The 19,975-nt window shown below is 44.5% G+C and overlaps 1 protein-coding gene across 8 annotated transcripts in view; it reads left to right on the forward strand.

The window, feature by feature from the left end:
- Window positions 1-19,975, forward strand: part of LOC120951803 (protein boule) — a 59,965-nt gene that overhangs the window by 21,577 nt on the left and 18,413 nt on the right. For 2 of the 8 annotated variants that reach the window (XM_049607124.1, XM_049607131.1), the window contains exons 2-3: window positions 17,752-19,015; window positions 19,796-19,949. In XM_049607124.1, coding sequence (XP_049463081.1) covers window positions 18,915-19,015; window positions 19,796-19,949 — 255 coding nt within the window. In that variant the 5' untranslated portion in view covers window positions 17,752-18,914. Of the gene's footprint in view, window positions 1-17,748; window positions 19,016-19,795; window positions 19,950-19,975 lie in introns of all 8 variants that reach the window. The other 6 variants (XM_049607129.1, XM_049607130.1, XM_049607128.1 and 3 more) reach the window with 4 other exon arrangements.

Below are 19,975 nucleotides of genomic sequence, written 5' to 3' on the forward strand. Positions count from 1 at the left end.
TAATTTAATAAGAAAATTTTAATGTTTTCCTTATGTCTATGCGCCTTTCCAGCGCTGCGGTCCCGTTCAGAGGACAACAAAGCGCCCCCAAAAACCGTTACATCGCGTCCATCCTTCAAACCACCCATCAATGAATGTCATTTTCGAATGGACCGAATATTCTGATCCTAAAAGAAATCGAGAGAGAAAGAGAGATAGAGTGTGGGGTTTGCAGTAGAAAAGCTTTTCATTTCCTCGACTGTTTTTTCCCCAATCGCCCTTTTCACATCGTCTTGCGTCGCCCGGTTGAAGAAGCTTGTGACCGTAAAATAAGGCAATTAAATTTTCATATTTTCCTCCCTCATGCATCCCAACGGGGGCAGCATACGACAACGGTTCGTGTGTCTGTGTGTGTGATGGTCGTGTTTTATTATTGTCATTAAAAAGCCTTACTCGAAGCGCGGTGATGTTGTGGGTCACGCGCATGGCTACGAGGATGGGACAACGGTCCCAGAAGGACCTTTTAAGATTTTTCTGACCGTCTAATTTTATTATGGTTCATTCTCCATTCTCCTCCGGCCGAATGGTGTACGTAGTTGGCTTTCCACTTCTGCCGTCTCAAGAACTGGATGGGGAAAAGGGGAATGAAGGATGATGATGATGATGATACGGGTCTCTCAAATCGAAATCCCCTGGATCGGATCATGGGATCAGGAGCGAGCGACATACAACAAGGGGAAGGAGAGAAAAGGACTGGAAGAAGAAAGAGGGGAGCATTGGGATTGTTGAGGCCAAAATTCTATTTACATTTTCCTGCCCAGGCCAGTTTTCCTCTCAGGCAGGGAGTTTTGATGTCGTAACTCCATTTTCATTCCCGGTGTAATAATGTTTCCATTTACCTTTTCGCCTCGTCGGTGGTCGTCGTTATCGCAGGTTTTAGTGATGCCCGCATTCGCGTCGCAGATATCCTTTTCCACGGTGTGCTCTATCTGCTTGGTTTGCATAGGGGGAGGGTATAGCAGGGTAGGATAAGGAATGGACTATGTTAATGATGGGACAAAATATTGACCATCTTTTATTAATTACGTTTACCTTGTTGGCATTCTTCAGCGCAGTGACGGGTTTGGTAGTTCCTCAATGTGTTGTGCATGACGCAATGGAATGTTATTCAAGAATTCAGGAAAATAGTGAGATCCTTGGCTTTTGAGAAACGGCCGCTCTTGCTATAATGTGAACTCAAGATCTGTTCTTGCAAGTTCTTGTATCTTTTTGTGAAGCACAACTTCTCTACGTCTACTAGAGTGTGGTATAGGCCCAATCATATCTCTTTCGACAAGCTCTTCTCCAAGACTCCCAATGTATAAATGCTTTGAATAATCCATACCAAAGTCTCCGTGCTTTTGTTGTACGTCTTTGTATCCCTCCCCGGGGGCTGTATCTTAATTTTCCACTCGCATCCATCTTCCGCCTCTTATTTTGACCCACATACAAATGCTTCTACCACTCGATAGAAGCACTTTTTCTTCAATCTTCAACCATTGTGCCTAACAGCACCGTGCGGGGATCGTCGTACGGCAGCGTTTTTCCAACGACTCGGATGCGTTGTTCGCATTCCTGGTTGGAATTTCTCTCTGTTCCCATATCTTGTTCACCAGCATTTGGTTTACACGGAGGCGTGCAATGTTGGGACAGAAAAGTGTGTATATTGAATAAAAATGGGATGACTTATTGTATATCTAGCAGGTTATAATACATTTCCTTATTCTTACTTTTTTCACTTACATAATTTTCCTCAATTTTGTACAATCGCGCACAATAACCGTTTGTGCCTACTATTACGCTCATCAGTGTAACATACGCGTGTCGCGTTCACTTGCTCCCTCTTCGACTTTGCCATTCAGATTACGCTGACTCTGGTTAATGCGCCTCTACATACATCCCCACCTACCCGCTCCCGATCGACAGCGTTCTTCCTCGCACCAGCCACCCCTTCAAACAACCCCCGTCACGGCCCTTATTCGTTCATGCGTCCAAAACTTTCTTCCGCCGGGGGTCGCCTCGTGGCCATGGGGAGGGTTTCTCTTTCCTCTTCTTCTTTTTTTTTGTCGCTGCTTGGGCCCTGTTCAAGCTTTCGGACTCATTCATCTCTTCACTGTTTGTGATGTGTGTGTGTGTGCGTGTGTGTTAGTGATGATGGTGGTAGACTACCAGCAGCAGCATCAGTGAAGACTTGCTGGCGGCAAGTTCATTCCAAGCGCTCGCGCGCGTGTTTGTGCGTATATATTGAAGGGATGAGTGTGAGTGTGAGATGGGGCGGGGGAGATCAGGATGTAACTTTTACTTTCCACTCTTTGTTCGTTCTCTCCCTCTACTGCCCTCCCTCCACCAGGAACATTACTATCAAAGTTGTTTAGTTGGGATTTTGTTTTGGCTGTATCTCGATTGATTGAACGAGGTAGCCCCTCCACCCCACAACCCACCCACTTGGCTGCCTTTGTAGTAGTTGGTGGGGGTCGTAGCAGTGTTGCCAGTGCTGTGCTTCGTTTATTGCACCTGTGTGTAACGGGAAGGGCGATAAAAACAAAATGCACACGGGGCCCCGCCGAGTGTGACAGTTTGATGAGCTTTTCTTTAACCTTCCTGCTTCTTCTTCCGCTCCGTGAGCGATAGGGGGTCAATAAATGTTTCTTTTTGCGTTTTCCCTTTAAAGTTACATTCGCTGCATTAAAGGAAAAATGGGTGGTGGTTACCTTTTCCTCCCCTAACAAAAAAGCTCTTTTCTCTTTTTCACCATTTCCCCTTCAATAAGGGGACCAGATAATCGGTTCATGTATTCCCTTGGGGCATTTTCCATCTCCCCAAATTCCTTCCCCTCGTCCGCCTTGCCAACCACAACTTCCGGGTTTTGTTTTTGTTCCTCTCTGGAGTGTTGCGTTTGTTTTTCTCTCTTTATGTTTTATTTGTTTTCGACCTTAACACAAAACCTCAGTCGGGGAGAAGTGGTGGGATATGGTGGGAGGTGGTACAATCTTTTCAACGTGCTGTATCTTTCCGTTCTATCACGGTTACAACATTCGATGAAATTAGCATGTTCTGAATGAAAAGCGCCCAGCGCGAATCGGACGAGTTGGGAGGGGGAGGGGGGGGGGGAACGAGCGCAAAAATAAACCCCATTTTCCCCATTTGGTGCTCTCTCTCTCTCTCTCTCTCTCTCTCTCTCTCTCTCTCTCTCTCTCTCTCTCTCTCTCTTTTTGCACCGAGCTGGACAGAAAATTGAAAAGAAAACGACCACCCAAACGGGCGGGTCCCCCACGGGTCTCACGGACGGAGAAGAGAGGAGGGTATTATCTGTGTCCCTAAATGTGCACATCCAAACAGAAGCCTAACAGAAATCTTTTTTTTTTAACTTTTTTTGTGTCCTTTGTTGTGTTTTCGTGGGTGTTTTCGTTGTACGCTGGTTGGTCTGCTACGATACACGGGGAGTTTCTGTCACTGTGCGATTTTCGGTTGAGATAAACAAAATCTCATTGAAGGAGAGGATGGAAAAGCCGTAATGGTCTTTCGGGTGGAGCCGTTTTTCTCTGTATGCCTCCTCCAGTGTGTACTTGCAGTTAAGTTAGTAGGAATAGTGAAAACTTGTTACGGCTAAAGTGATATGACTTTTACGCCGACAGTTTTGCTAAACAAATGCGTAATAGGAACAGATTTTGTAGCTATACTCAAGCACTATTGTCTAGAATTTGGTTGGAAACGCCCTAAAAATTGTCAAACAGTGCGTTCAAAACACTTTCAACCCTAAAACAAAACGCGCTGCCACACTAAGAATGCTCTCTTGTCGAAGAAAATTACGTCCGATCCCCCCAAAACTATCCGAGCCAAATCCGAGCGTAATGAACAGTAAAATTAAACATAAAATTCCACCACGAAAGTGAAATAAAGACTCTCTCGCTCTCTCTCTATGCCCATCGCCGCCGCCGGGCCAGCTAAATGCGTGCTCTCGGCGATTACGTAAAAGCATTCCGGTACGTGGAGCCTCCAAGCCTGGCGACAAAAGGGCCGTGCAAAATGGAAGAATGAAAAAAAACGAACACCAAAGCACTAACTGGGCTCGCCCAAATCTCGCACAGACCGAAAAGCAGTCGCCTTGCACAGCGCCTCTTAAACCCTTCAGAATGATGATAAAGCGAGCCAGGAGTGCGAGTTGTTGTTGTTTCTCGGGCGACAAAGAACGGACGGGCACGACGACGACGACGCAAAGCTTGGGAAGCCCAACGAGAAAAGGAGGTGAGCCTTTTTTCGCTCCCTCTCCACGTCGCGCCGATCTGCTTTTGTTCACGGAGCGACCGACGGTTCGGCACCGGAAAAATGGCATACCGAAGATATGTTACCCCGGGACGGATGTGTATGCGAAGGGGGGGAATGGGAGGTTTTTTCTCGTCCCCCGGGGGGGGGGGGGGGGGGGGGTCGCTCGGACGCTCAGCATCCGTGTTCCGATCAACGAAGTTTCGTTTGCCTCGTCCCTCTTGACTGTGGTTTTTCGTGTGGAGCTTTCCGGGACGGGCGGAAAGAACGCCAGCAGTCACAACCACCACGAACGGCATTTGTTCTTCTTCATACCACCAGCAAGGGGGCTGATTTAATGCTGCTACGGTGTAATGTTTCGACTTGTTTCGGTTCCGGCCGCGTCGCGTGCAGCGGCGTTGGAGTAAAGAGATCCGAGAGCGAGAAGAAGAAAAAGAGAGTCTAGTGGAGCGCTAGAAACACGCTGTGTTGGCGCTGGTGGTGGATATGATTTTCCGATCTCTATCGTTGGCTGTATTCCCATCCTGGGAGGGAAAAACTAAGCCACACTCACACACACACACCATGATTGGGAATAGCGAATTTTTGGGCTCGTATCCATTTCCCATCAAACAAAAACGTGCAAACGAAAGAGGAACTTCGAGAACTAGAGAGAGAGCGAGCGATAGAGCGGAAAGTTTGGAGAAAAGTTACATCTCACATTTTCCAACAACAGATTGGCTAGAACGTCTAGTTGGGAACGGTAATAGGTTAGAACGTTCGTGAAGAAAAGAAGAGAAAAGCGTTGCCGAGATAGAGGGCAATGGTGTGGGATACAATAGTTCTTTTCCTCACGTGGCCTATCCTCTCTCTCTCTCTAGTACTTCCTTTTCTACCCTGTAGAGGTAGATCGGGCGGGTGGGTGGTTTAAAATATCGATTTTTCCTGCCGAGACGACCGGGTATGTCCGACGGTGAAGGAACTGCCGTTTGTAACACTTTCAAACATTGACGCCGCCACCACCCTTTTGCTTCATTCGCTGTTAGAGCCTTTCCTTCGAGGAGTAGCTACTACTACCACAGGATATGCTCTACAATGTGCTCTTCTGTGTGGGAGAGTTGTTAGCGCAGTTGAAGGATTTGCCTAGTGCGTTCTGGCGTAGCGCGTAGACCAGACCCAGGCCAAGGGACCTCGTCGCGAAGGCCATCAGTACCAGCAGCAGCAGAAGACGTATCCCTGCTTGGTGTTATTATGATGATTTATTATCTACCGAGCATTACATCAACAAGAGAGCACATTAGCCTTGGCCGGGTCTGGCTCTTTAGCCCACCTCGGTGTTGTTGCCAAAGAAGGTGGCAAAGGACGATGATGATGGTGTAGCGAGTTTTAGTGCCACCAACGCAGCACTCTTTCGCGCTATCCGTGTCCGAAAGCGGTGGAAGGATGCCGTCGAACAATGGCGAACAGCGTTTCTAGTGGAAGAGTGCGCAACAATTCGCCATCCCCTTCTGGAATGATGCTTTGTTTGTTTCGCGAGAAAATAGGAATTATCACCCTTGCACGCGTGCCGGCTACGACGATTACAATGCAAAGTCGTACTGGGGCACTGGGCCGGTTGTGCCTTTTGGGCTAGTCGTGGATATATATCTTTATCTCATTGTATTGGATCGCTGAGGAGCATTGGAATGAGAAGAGACGGGAAGCACATAACGAGATCGGATAAGAATTTTTTCAGTTTTATTTTTTTTAATTCAGGAAGGAACTCCGTTAATCTGGTAGTTCTAGTTCTGTCAAACGCTATTTCGATTCATTTTCCAGATTTTTTAGATGATTTGAATAGTTCAACTATAATGATTGTTTTTGTGTTCCTACAAAGCATACACACCAGATGGATAGATTCAATGGTATTCGACGATCCGAAGGAATCGATGATTTTTTATTCCGTCGTATGACGAAATCACACATTCGACGTTATCTGTCTAATCCCATACAAAATTTTGAAAGCACGTCCTATACAAGCGTTCCGATGGCACACAGACACCACCATTATTCCGAACTGTCCGTAGAACGAACCTAGTGACGATCAAACGAATTTGATCGATCAAATCAAAGAACTAGAACGAACCAAGGATGCAATGGCCCAGTTAATGTTTTAATCCAGAAAACTAAAATTTCAGCCAGTCGGTTGCAATATGTTCATCACTCAGCCAGTACTATTGACCCTAGTGAGTGGCGATCCGCCAAATTGGATTTTGATGCATTATTCATCACACAATCGCTTGGTTTTCCAATTTTAGTGAAAGAATAGGGTTAAACAAACTTTTATAATATTGTAAAACATAATTCATAACTATATTTCATCTTATTTGATGAAATATTTGTGAACATTTTATTTTACTGCATACTGAAATAACCTTGATTGAAATTCTGAGGTTTGGCGCGTGATTTTGTATGTAGTGTGGACATAATTTACCACTGACAATTGTCAAACTTCATACAAAAAACTGACTAGAATCGTAAAACAACCCAATGATGAAGAACAATGAACATTTGGCTGAATGCTCTTCAATTCTTTGGAATGAATGATCTTGATCGTTAAAGTTGTTGTTAGAAAATGAACCATTTTTCCTTATCAAATTAGAGTTCATATTCGGGAGTTTACTGTTTTGCAAGTTCTAAGACTCTTTGTCACATTTTGGCTACATTTTTACTATTTTTTTAAATGAGCAATTTGAAGTATTTCATAGTTCCAATCATCTATACGCTGGTTTTCCCATTTTTCAATGAATTAATTATCCTCGTTTGCTAGCTGACTGCCCTACTGGCAAGTGACTGTTTTCTTCTCCCCCCTACTATGCTATTTCCAATTTAAATGTGTCCATCTTTGTGTAATGATACATTTCCGCCCCAAAATCGGGGAGGATTAAATTACAACAATTCCCCGAACGCTGCTGCATCAGCGTATCGCTGCTGATGTAAATCCGATCCTGCTTATCTTGTTGAGAGACAGTTCACCACAAACCACCAGAAAGATCGAAAAGAAAAAGAAAGGAAAAAAAGAAATGCTCCGGAACTTCTCAAAGTGACAACGAAAAATAACAACGCGGAAAACCCAAACGGCCGCCGACGGAAAAAAGACAAATGGCACAAAAATTAAAAGCCCTTCGCGTCAGGACGAATTATTAACGCCCGCGCGGGAGGGTGGGGGGTGGGCAACGCTTGCCTCGTCGCTAACTGGTTTTTCTTTTGTTTTGCTCTTGCCTTTCCCCGTCTATAGTCATTCCGTGGGGGCAGCCTGTTTTTCTGTCCGTCCTGTTTTCGCCTTTTTTTGCTTGCCTCCTCTGGTCCATTTTATTTCGTTAACGCCAACGACGGGGATAAAGGAAAATTCGATTTTCATTACCGTAACCAACAGCGAGACCTCAATATAAGCGGCGTTTGTTGTATGTTTTTTTTTTTTCTTCTTTGGCGCCTTTTCCTCCAGTTCTCCCCGCCTTTTTTGGCATTAATTTTTGGCTGGACCAAAAATCATGCACCACCTGCCTGCCTGCCAACACGAAGGTTCACGGCTTTTTTTTTTGGGCTGCGCGCTCCTTCATCGTTCGCGGGTGATAATTACAGCAATTACCGGTGTCGGTGTTGGGAATTTGCCGAGCTGCCGCAGAACTCAGGTGCGAACGAGAAGTTTCGTTGTATGATTTGTTGTAATTGTCGCCATTTGTGGAAAATTAATTTTGGATGACGGTTGGGTGGTGAAACACTCCATCATGGTTTCATCAACGAAAGAAGAACGTTTTATTTATTGCATTTGCTTTTAAATGTTTTCTTGTTCTATTTTGGAAGATGTCCAACCTATTATTCAAATTAGGTGAACTGAATTCTACGTAAATTAAGTTATGTACAAGAAAATGTCTGCCGTAAAAAAGCAAGCAGCTGCCGTTCAAGAGATCACTAGGATTAAAGCGCCATCTGATGGCAAATGCAGTAAAATAGGTTATACGGAAGGTTATAATTCTGGAGTGTTACTGAGTAGGTTCACTCTATTTTTGCTATTTCTCTTTGCTTTGCGCTCATATTTAACATTTAAGGCCTTTCACTATACTGTCTTCTTCTTGGTATGTGTTACAATGTGCCTAAAGGATTCATTTATTTGCAATGTTACTTGGAAATGCTAAATAGTACATCATACCTTTTTGCGTATATCCTATTTCGCTTTTCTCAAAGTTTGCCGTTTGATGTGTAATTTCCCGTGCTCTACTGTACACGTTAAAATTCCCCAAAACTCCCTAGTTAGCGCTATTTTCTCAACTTTAGGCTTCCTAGTAACAAAAAAGACTTTTACCCCTACTCCACACATTCTAACTCTCGGCAGCCATGCTTGCGTTCATGCGAATTAAAAGGGATGTGCGGATTGTGTGTGGTTTTTTCCCCCCGCGCCAACAAAACGGACGAATCCCGCTTTTTGCCATCTGATGCCAACAATGTGAGTGTGGCGCAGGTTTTCGCAGTGGTGGAGAGTTAATTTGATTCGATTTGGGCTTCCACTACTACTGCTACTACTGCCGTTGCAAGTTCGCGCCAAATTTGCCTGGCGAAAAGTTTGGATTTGGCGAGTTTGTGTGGGGTAAAGCTAATGTGCAAAAAGGGCTCGCCACCACACACTGTTCGAACAGTTCCAACCACTCACCCGGAAAGTTACACCGAGCCCCGTTGCGGGCCACAAATTTCGATGAAATGTGATGAGGATGGTGTTGGTAGTGGGTAGGATGAAGATAGCCAGCTAATTCCATGAATAAATAATCCTTACTCCTAATTCCGTCAACTTCGCCCGGATCGGATGGACCAGTCGTTCGCCCTCCCCCGGCCGGGAGTGTATGTGTCCGGATTAGGATTAGGCGGGCCAAAAACAGTGGTGTGTGTGTGTGTTTGCTATCACATTTCGTGCTGGGTGTGAATTATGTCGCACCAAATACCCAAACGATGTCATTCTTTGAGCGCTTCCAGTTCGGCTGGAGGAGTGTATCAGTATCATCAACTCTGCTATCCTCAGGCCGCTTGGTGTGAAGGCAATGTGGTCGTCCGTGGAGCCGTTTGCGATTTGTACTGGCAAAGTGTGAAGATTAATTTTTTAAATATTCATTTACGAGCTCAACTCTCTGGCTTGGGTTGGGCGAGGGCGCGACACATGCTTGCGAGCTTTTCTCCGCCACGGCTCTCCATTCGAGCATGTGCACACACGTTGTTCTCGAGCGTTTCGTCGCCTCTCGCTGCCAAGGGCTCTGGTGTGAAGAAAGTTTTCATAAACTAACAACATTTGATTAGATTGGCTATTCCCTCCCCCTCCCCGAACTGTCCGCATTCCCGACAAAAACGACACTCTGCGGAAACGACGTTCTTTTGCTTCCTGCGCTCATTTACGACCCCAAAACGCGCTCGCAAAAGTTATGCTCCGGCGAATGTCGCTGGTCATGGACGACCGACCGAGCACGCATACCCACCATTCATTCGCCAGCTCGAAATCGATCGGTCTGTGTGTGTGTGAGACTGGGGAAATCGTTCGCAAAATTGTGGCACATATATCGAATGAATAATTCATACTTCTCATCTCGCGCTTTTCTGTACACTCTGGGCCGGCGCGCAATGGTGCAATGGGCAATATAAATATGGTTCCCTGCCATCCCCGCTACCTTATACCTACCCCGCTACGTCCGCAATATACGGCCGCGAATCGTTGTAGGATGATGTACCTAGAACAATTTTGCACAACAGCTTCACATAACCTTTTTTCTCCTATGACACGGCCATTTCCTATAGCACAACGCGCGGGACGCTTCGAAAGGAGGCGACCATTCAAATTGGACCATTGGCAATCGTCAACCAGGACATTTTTTGTGTCGCTTTATTTCGATTTTCAGTTCCCCCCTCCTTTGGAGAGAGGGTCCTCAAGGTCGCCTCGATAATGGACTGTGTGCGGAATGGTTGATGGCCGCCATGTTCCTGCCGGCTTTGGAGGAAAAATGGTACAACGGAAAAGCCCTTTGCGCGCGATGTGGTCGTCCTCCTTCCCCGCTGTGTGTCATAATAATAATTTGATCTTGGGTGGTGCGCTCGGTGGTGTGCCCTTTTTATGTACAGAGATTCAAAAAAAAGGAACCTCCAATCGGTATCAATTTTCATTCGATGAAGCTTTTTTGCTGTGTTGTTTTATTTCCCTCTCCCATTGCTGCAGAGAGAGAGAGAGGTGGTTGGCTGAAGTTTGTATCCAGGGCGCGCACCAACCACGATGGAGTCTGTTCCATTTTTATCCCTTGTTTTCCAAAGAGTTCAATTGTGTTTGGTGTATTTATGACAATTCTCGCCGGTTTTACCTTCGATACGCTTCCTGTAATGCGACGAGGCGTCCTTGTTACACACCGATGCAAAGTATAATGCCTAGAATGAGTGTATATGAGTCAGTATGGGTGAAACTACTCGTAAAAAAGTGACATAATGTCATCGTAAAAAAAATTAATGCAATAAAATGGGAAACTCCTGCTCTGTTTTTTTCCACTAGACGAGTGAGTGGGGAAAGAAATAGGAGCAAAGAGGAGTGGAGAGCGAGCCATAAAACAGTCCATAGTTTGTCGTATGTTGTGTATGCGCTTTGTGGACATGGGGTTAGGAGAATAAAATTGTCGATTGAACAACCATATAACGGTTCTACCACTACTCATGTGTGTTCGGGTGGGAGGGTAAGCATATTAAACTGTGCAAATTATATTGTCACAAGATGTAGTTCGCATCAAGATGTGTCTGGGCGTACTGCTGCATGAGATTGTTCATCGTGCGAGACACAAGAAGTTCAGGGTGAGGGCAGAGTTGACTTTAAATTAGATTGTTCAAGAAGTATGTTGATTTTGATGGATGGTTTTGATTGGATTAGCTATGAGAAACCAGAGTAGCTCAAAGTATTGAAATTGAATGTCTTTAGTGCTATCGGAATTATTTATCGTCCAGCATTAAAGTAGATATACAAATTATAATTATTGTTGTGTTCTATATATATACTGCAGTACCTCTTAGTAAGCAAGTGAACATCATGACTACATTTAGTATTTAGTATTTATTGAGTTTGTTGATTGGCCATTGAAAAAGTCTTCTTGAACTAGGTGTTGAAAAGCTACACGGGACGTTACATTTAGTTTAATTGACGAACACGCAAACGCTCACGGCATGCAGATCGAGATATACTAAATGCTTACAGATTGTAAACTTGACTGAAGACGACTTCCATCATGTTTATAGGATCTGACTGATCGAAAGTCACGTATTTGTTGGTTTTGTCTGAGAGTCCTAGATGGTGCAGAGAAATTTACAGCGCAGAATAGGTTGGGCGCATCAATTTCGTCACAAATCAAACCTGCCACAAAGAGACGTTGGGCGTTCGCACGTCTAGTTGAGAGAGGTTCCAGACCTAACAGTAGGCATCGATTGGCGTAATTTGGACGTACGTCACCATGTCTCTATGGAAGGAGCCTTATAGGCATAACGCGTTGTTTTTCTTTTAATTGCTTCAATAAGTTGAATCCAAGCTGAGGGACATCAAAAAATACTAGCGTATTCTTAAACAGACCGGACTTTTGAACAAAAAGTCCTTGTAATGCGGGTGATGGGGTCACGAAATTCTCCAGTTACCTTGATAATAGTCTCTAGCTTGCCGATTATGATAATGCTCGAATGATAATGCTGGTCATATGGCGATCTACTGCTGAGAATTCTGTGGAGCAGTATTCCTAAATCATTTACACAATCGGTACGTTACAGCACGTTATTGCTGATTTTATAGCTCAATTTGATTGGACTTATGGCCCTCGAAAACCTGATATAACCTGACTGATAGTGAGAGTAAGTTTCGATCACACTAGTAACTAAACACGTTTAGACTAAACGACTAGACAGAGGTAGACAGTCATAGATGTGCTTTCAAGGCGGCAAACAGCTTAACATCGTTAGCATATATCACTATCTTATGGTGGTGAGTAGTAGGGCGATATTGTTGAAGTATAACAGGAATAACTCATATTACTATCCTTTATCCACTCCTGTGTTACTGTTAAATTCACGTGATAAATTGCACCCAATCTTAACGCGAGAAGACCGATTGGAAAGATATGATTTAGTCCATTTAACCACGTTTGTGAAGTTTGGCAACCAGAATTTAAGCATTTTGTAACGTCTGAAGATTTGAATTTTGTGAACAAACTTGTTCTCCTGTAAAACACAAATTACATAAGCTATCATCGACTTCGTAGACTTTTGACGCAACGAAAAGAATTTTAATTGTTCATGTTAGTATACATTTCACTTAACTTATTCCAATTCATCCGTAAACTCAACCTGTGTCAAGAAATGAGTACCCTGAGCTGCTCAAAAAACGTCAACGAGTGATCGTTACGGCCAGAAGAAGCCGAAGACAATTGTTCAGTGTTGATAAATAATGTATTTTCTTTTAAATGAAGCTATAAATTCCTGAAGAAGAAGCACATTAGTGATACCGGCAGCACCTTCGCTGGCAAAAACTGAACACGTAAGCAGATTTTTTTCTTCCTGCTGTTTTGGATTGTTTTGCTTACGCCCTGCAATCGTTAGTGTGTGTCTCAATGTCCGTTGATTTCGCAACGGCTATACGGCTGCTAATGTCCTTCCAGCAGCAAGGTAGAAGCAAAAAAGGAAGCGAGTGAGCGCCATTCTGTCGATTCACCATTGGGAGCGCGAGCTTGCCAACCATTCGATCTTAAAGCGCACACAAAAGCGAACCATTGTAATAACAATTGAATGAACGCTCAGGAGCAGAAAACTCATTATGAGCTTTTTGAGTTGTTTTTTTTTTTTGTTTGGTTCGAGACACACGCCATAGTCCTATGTTTCGCTGTGTTCAACAGGACTCACCGCCACGAATAGGAGGGGTAGGCGGTAAGAAGCGGACTCCCGTTTCTCTTAGTCGATTGTGACAATATTTTCTCCGTCTGCCTTCTCATCAGCGCTTCGCCGTCTTTCCGCCACGTGGCGCTGTCTGTTTATGTTTGCAATATTCCGTCTTTTTCCTTCGCAAATGTTCCTCCTGGGGGCACTGGCACTGCTGTTTGTACGTCCGTTCGGTCGTCTACTCTCCCTGATACCTGGGTTCTATTTCTGGCAGGCATCTCTCGCCCCCGGGCTTGTTGTCGCAGCACCGTTACTAGACACATTGTCTCCGGGCGGTGGGGGAAAAACTGGTATCGTGCGGACGATGAAAAAAGCCATTGAGGCTGCTTGTACAAGTAGCGTCTTCATCGTCGTTGGATCCTATTAGTTTTAAAAAAGTTGTGTGCCTGCCTGCTGGTTTCGCGCTCTGTCCATTGACGTCGGGAGTTCCCTGTTTCTCCGGTTCGCGTAGGCAGCTTTCGCGTCACTGTTGCTAGAATCGATCGTGCACATAAAAGCCGGCCGTCTTCCAAGGCAAAAAGCTCAATTGCATACACTCATCCACCGGGAGCAGAAGAAAAGAAGGAGGCAGGAACGAAATCGGTCGCTTAAATTGGAAAATTGTGGAAAATCTATTTGCGCGCCATCGTGTGACCAGAGAGGGTGGGTAAGAAGGCAGCTGGTAAACGACGATGTGACGTGACCCCCATCCCTTTTGGTCGGTCGCCCCGTCCAATCAACGTACATTGGCAGAGCAAACGTTAAACATACGGTGGCACACTGAAACACACGAGGCATAGAGCAGCAAAGCACCAGCAGCAACAACAACAAAAAAGTTATTAAATTAGTCTTCCGTTGGCACGGTGCCTTCACTGGAGCCGACCAACATCACCCCGACAGAGGGATGAGTTTGAGGAGTGTATGTGTGTGTGGAGATTTTGCATGTCCGGAAGTGAGCATAACATTAACCAACACACACACACACACACGCGCTCGAAATAGAGCGCCTCCATTTAGCGCGGTTTTATGTGCTGGCTTGTGCTAGTATGCAGATGGCTCTGCCGCATACTGTTCAACAACGGCCGGAGACACATACATACAGTCGCCAATGAACGCCTTCCCTGCGGCGTATGACATCCTGGTATCGGAATTGGTGAACAGTTGTTTTGAGTGTGTCTGTGTGTATGTGTGTGTGATTGTTTAGAAGGGAAATGGTCGTGTGGTGTGTACACGGTACATGAGCAAAAACCAAAACAAGCCCTTCGTCTTTTCGCCCGAACACGTTTGACCAGGCCCCTGCACAGATTTTGGCAATTTATTGGCACCCACCGAACAAAAAAACACCTCAAAACACAACGCCTGCTTTTAAAACGGACGAAAGGCATCCAGAGTTGGTGCGAAATCGATCGATTTGGAACTCTCACTGTATTTTGTTTTTGCTCGCCTTTGGGGAAATGGGAAAAGCATTAGCTTGACCGACCCGATTGCTGTTGTGTGGATAATTCAGTTATATCGTATCACGTGTGGCTGGATAACGGCATCCTGCTAGTTTTTTGTTCTCCCTGCTCAAAATTCCGATGTTAATCCACACCACATTCTTCATTGGGGAAGGTTATTAAGGCATTGTCGGCCGAGTAACGGCTATGGGAAAAACAGGCTAGAAAAGTGCAGATTTAACTCTAATCCATGTTTCAGCTCCCACGTTGTGATGGGTCGATCGATCACTGGGAATCACTACTCCTACTCCTCCTCCTCATCCTCCTGGAGATGTGTTTTTGTGCCTTGTGTCTTTTCCTGTGCACCAGAAGTTTGAACAAAATTCGGGCTCCGAATCAGTATTCAGGCTCAGCGTAGCACAAGCGAAAGCTCTGGCCGCCCCCAACAGTGACATCTTCTTTGCAGATGACGTTTGGGTGTTGTGTTGGTGCCGCGCTGTTGTGTGCACTACAGGCGCACAGACGCATCCTTGTGCCTATGACCTAGTTTCTCTCTTCATCAGCAGCCAATTGTTTGTTTGCTGGAGGGATCGCAGCAAATTCTGGCCGTAGAATTTTAACCAGCTCTACAAAAACACACACACATACACAGAGAGACCTGATGCAGCATCGCATGAGCTTTTGGGAAGATTCAGCTTCTTACCGCTCAGAATGTGTCACCCTTTCTCCGTTTAAACGCAATTAGTGTGGCATTTTTGGTGGCTCGGTACAATAAATAATACTGTTAGAGTGGAATAAGACAGAAAGGAGAAAAGAAAAGGGTACAAGGACACGTTCAAGACCGTTCGAGACATGCCCGGGGATTGAGCATCATCAACATACGCGGTATCGTCCTGATTAGCTCTCGTTTTGGGTGAGAAATGGTGTACACATTTTTCGGGGATCCGACACCAGTTTCGGAAGGATGTTGGGAGTGGAGTGTGAGAGAGAGAGGGCATTAACAGATGGATCGGATCATGTGATGTGAAACGGGTAGACATTGACACATGATACGGCGATCGGTGCGGAGGTGGGGGTTAGTCTGTGATGAGGCTTGGGTAATGCAATTAGAGACAACCGGCCCGAACGAGACGTGCGCTTGTTTGGTGTGGGACGTGCAATTAGAACCCCGACGGTCGAAAGAGCCGGCATTAAACATCAAAGAGAAAACGTTAAACTGTGCATGGGAAAGCCTTAAGTCTTTGATGGATTGCGTAATCTGTTATCTTATTTGTCGTGCTCATGTGTTCTTACACAGCGGGCCACACTTTAACTGTGTACACAAAACGATTGACAAAAAGGCACTTGAGCATTTAATGATGTTGTAAGCTTGTGGATTGGAAGTATTATTTTTACTTTGTTAGTTGAGTTGAGTTATTTGAGCTTCTTTGAGTTTGTTAAAGTTTTAGCAAAAAAAATGGAAAACACTTGAACTGGTCAAAAGCATTAATAAGTAGAAATAATTTAAAAACTTTATATAACAACGTATGGGAAGAAGTAGCAAAAGTATAAAATGAGTTAAGAATTAAGGAATATATAATGAGCAATAATTCAAATTCATGAATAGAAAGAGTATCAAACGTAATAAGTAAAGAAGAACAAGTAGAAAGTTGGGAATACCTCGAGATAAAAAGAATAAGAAATAGAAGAAAAGACTAAGAAAAAGTAATAATAAAAAAGAGTAATGAATTGAAGAAAATAGTAAGAAGAATAAACTATTAATAAAAAAGAGTAATAAATAGAAGAAAAGAGTAAAAAGAAGTAATGATATAAAATATAGGAAAAACACCCCCAAAACTTCAACAGTTTCTAGCTGTAAAAGCTCATCCTGCACATATTTTGTGTTTTTTTTTCTGTTTTACAGTGTTCTAAAACAGTTTTAATTTTACTTGTTAAATCTTTAAAACCCCTTTCTGTCGATGAATTCATTTGACCTAATTTCTTGTCTTTTGTCTAAAGAACGAAACGAGTGAGAGAGAGAGAGAGAGAGAGAGAGCGAGAGAAATGAAAAATTAGTTTCCTTTTCTTCTCTAGCGTGTTTTATAGAAATAAAACTATCCCATCTATCGCTTCTCATAACGATGGGTACAGATGTTTGTTACGTGTGGGTCTGTGTGTGTATGAACTAGCCATTTGTTATGAAAGCTTTCCTTCCTTTCCGCTTCGGACAAGGGGAGCCTCTTTATCTTTTCCTTCAAAACTCCTCCTTTTTTTAAGAATAAAAGGACTTTGCCGGGAAATAGTTGAAACTGCTGGTGGATGTATTTTATTCCTTCCTCTCTATTTTTCATTCCGTTACTTTCTGCATTCAAGTGGGCATCCATCAGCATGGAGAAGAGAAGAGGAAACACATCACCACTGCGCCTCCTCCATTCGTAGGAGGTGTAGTGGCTTATTTCCTCGATATGCAAATAAGGATACTCCCAGGCGAAGGCGCGCTCTCTCTCCCTCTCTCTCTGTCTCTAAATATGACACTGCTGCTGTTGTTCCTTTTTGTTTCCTTTCCAATGTCGTCCAACTGGTGCGCGTTGCTGTGATTTGTTTTGCTATGTTAAACATACCGATGCTCCCTTGGTACATGTCCGATGCTCCTTACCTCCTTCACAAACGACTTTCGCCACTTTCCTTCCCTGCTCTTGTTTATATATTTTACTCCCTTCCCACAGCTTCCTCCCCTTCCGCAGCTTCCCATGCAAAAAAAAAAAAAAAAAAAAAAACAACAAAATAGTAGTCATTAGTCATGGTGTTTTCTTGTTGCGTTTTTTGTTTCAAATTGTTGCCATTGTTGCTGCCGTTGTTGCCGTTTTCTTGTTACACTGTTTCTTCTCATTGCTCTGTTTTAATCGTTGGTTGTGTTTCTTTTACTATTGTGTTTCTTTTTTCTTTCTTTTTCTTCCATTTCTTTTCTTTCACCTCACCACCAACGCCCTTTCCTCTACTCTCTCGTATCAACGTAATTTGCAAATAAAAAAATTCTCTCGTTTTGTGCTATGTGCGCGCGTGTGTGCGATTGTATCCGCGTGTCTTACTATGTATGTGTGTGTGTATGTTGCCACTCCTTCGCGCTCAGTAGATAAACTCCGGAACGTATAAATATAAAAAAGCGAGCCTTTTTGTGTCCCTTGTCGGGTGCATAGTGTAAGCTCACTAGCAGCAGCTAAAAAGGCTCTAACTCTTTGACGTAGTCGGAAAGGAGATAGCGGTCTGACCTCTCTCTAGGCGCAGAGCAAACATTTTGGTGTGGTGCAAATTGAAATTAACGGCTTCGCAAAGTTGCGACAAAACAACAACGACGACGACGAGCACAGAGAACGCACAGAAAAATAAAAATAAAAAAGTGCTCACACACACACACACGACTGCATATCCTCGAGAGCAAACAGGAAGCAAAACACGACACTAAAACGCTCTAAGGACGAACGCTCTCGACGACGACGGCCGTTTGTTGTGTTTTTGCTTTGCAGGTGAATGTATATTGTTGTTTGTTGTTTGTATCCACCCTCCAGAGAGCAGCCAGAAAGCAAGTCTAGCAAGACAAAGGTGGTGTGACAAGGTGAAACCTTCCAGGAAGTGTACCGGAAAGCACGAGATTGTCCTGCGGAAGTTCCAGATTCGAGCCATAAATCAGGGCCAACTGCTGTTGTTGGTTGGTTGGTTAAGGAGAAAGAGAGAGAGAAAGCACGAAATAGTAAGGAAAGCCGTTGGAATGAATCAAATTCGTCTGCTGTAAAAATAAAAGCAGTTGTTAAGCAGTCGTGTCCCGGTGATTTGTACAACAAGAAGAGGGAAACGTTCTTCAGTAGTCCATTTGTGGCAAAGCAAAGTCGGCCAAAAGAAGGAGTGTGCATGTGCTGCATTAAAACCACTGAGCACACTTAAGCTAGCCGGAGCAGCAAAAAGCCTTTCCACTACTTCCTTCGAGTAAGCTTTTAGCTCCTACAAATAATTATAGAAAGCGGGATTTAGCGACCCACACACACACACACACACACACATCCATCTAAATCAAGCGCACGCACGCACGAATACACAAACACATCGAGAGAACAAGGATAAAGTGCGCCACAACCTTTCCGTCTCTTAGCTCTCGAACCCGGTTCGTTTCTGGTTGTGGGTTCGCCCAACGGCATCCACCACCACCCCCTCCTCCCACCTCGGGCATCAGGCTTCTTCAGCGTGCAAGGTAAAATCCCCCCCGGCCTCACGACGGATCCGTACCCGGCAGCACTGCACAAAATGTCCATACCGACCCCGGCTGGACAGCTTGACGGGGCGGCCCTGGCGGCCCCCAAGTACGGGACGCTCATACCGAACCGGGTGTTTGTCGGTGGAATCAGGTAAGTGTGCCGCCGTTGGCACCACTCTTTACTACTACTCCTGTGTGTGTGTGTGTGTGTGTGCGGACGCGTATGTTACTCAACCACCAGAGAGTGTTACGCGTTGGTTTTTTTTTGTTCCGGTTCCGGTTACACTGTTTTCACGTTCTTGTTGCGTTACTGCGTTTTTAGTTGATCGTTCACACTTACTCTGTTCCTTTGCCCGACGGAAGACCCATGGTTTCACGTTCGTTTCGGGGTTTTCTTTTGTACATTTAAGCTCTCTTGTGTTCAGAATTAAAGTATCTTTCCCTCACTAACATTCACACACTGAATGGCCGTGTTCCATGTGTAAGGTTTTTTTTTGTACATTTTAATTAGAAGAAAAGTTAACAAAACATGTAAAATGTCTTAAAACATTGACGGACTAATGTTTAAAGATTATGGTCAGTTAAGCTCCTTTACTTTCTTGTAAAATTGTCAGATGTAAATTAAAATCGACCTCTAGACTCTCTTCATCCATTTTTTTTTGAACCGCTCAAGGCTATGGACAGATTCATTAAAATCACTCATCACTGGTTTAACAACAAAAGAGAAAGAAAGTAGATTCCTCATTGCCAATTAAGAAAGGAACAACCCACACACACTAAATCGAATGCAAAGATAGAAGCAAACACATACAACAGGTGTGCCTGTAGAACACTTTATTAGTTCTGCTCCTCCCGTACGATCTAACCATGCTCTTGCTCTATTGTCTTTTCCGTTTCCCCCCGTTTCCCTCCCCCCTTCTTTCTTTCCCAGTGGCGATACGACGGAAGCCGAGCTGTGCCGTCTATTTTCATCGTACGGTAACGTCAAGTCGACCAAAATCATCGTGGACCGGGCCGGCGTCAGCAAAGGGTACGGTTTCGTGACGTTCGAGACGGAGCACGAGGCACAGAAGCTACAGAACGATGTGAGTTTGCGATGCGTATCGTGAGG

Source organism: Anopheles coluzzii, chromosome 2, assembly GCF_943734685.1.
Source record: "Anopheles coluzzii chromosome 2, AcolN3, whole genome shotgun sequence".
Lineage (NCBI taxonomy): Eukaryota > Metazoa > Arthropoda > Insecta > Diptera > Culicidae > Anopheles > Anopheles coluzzii.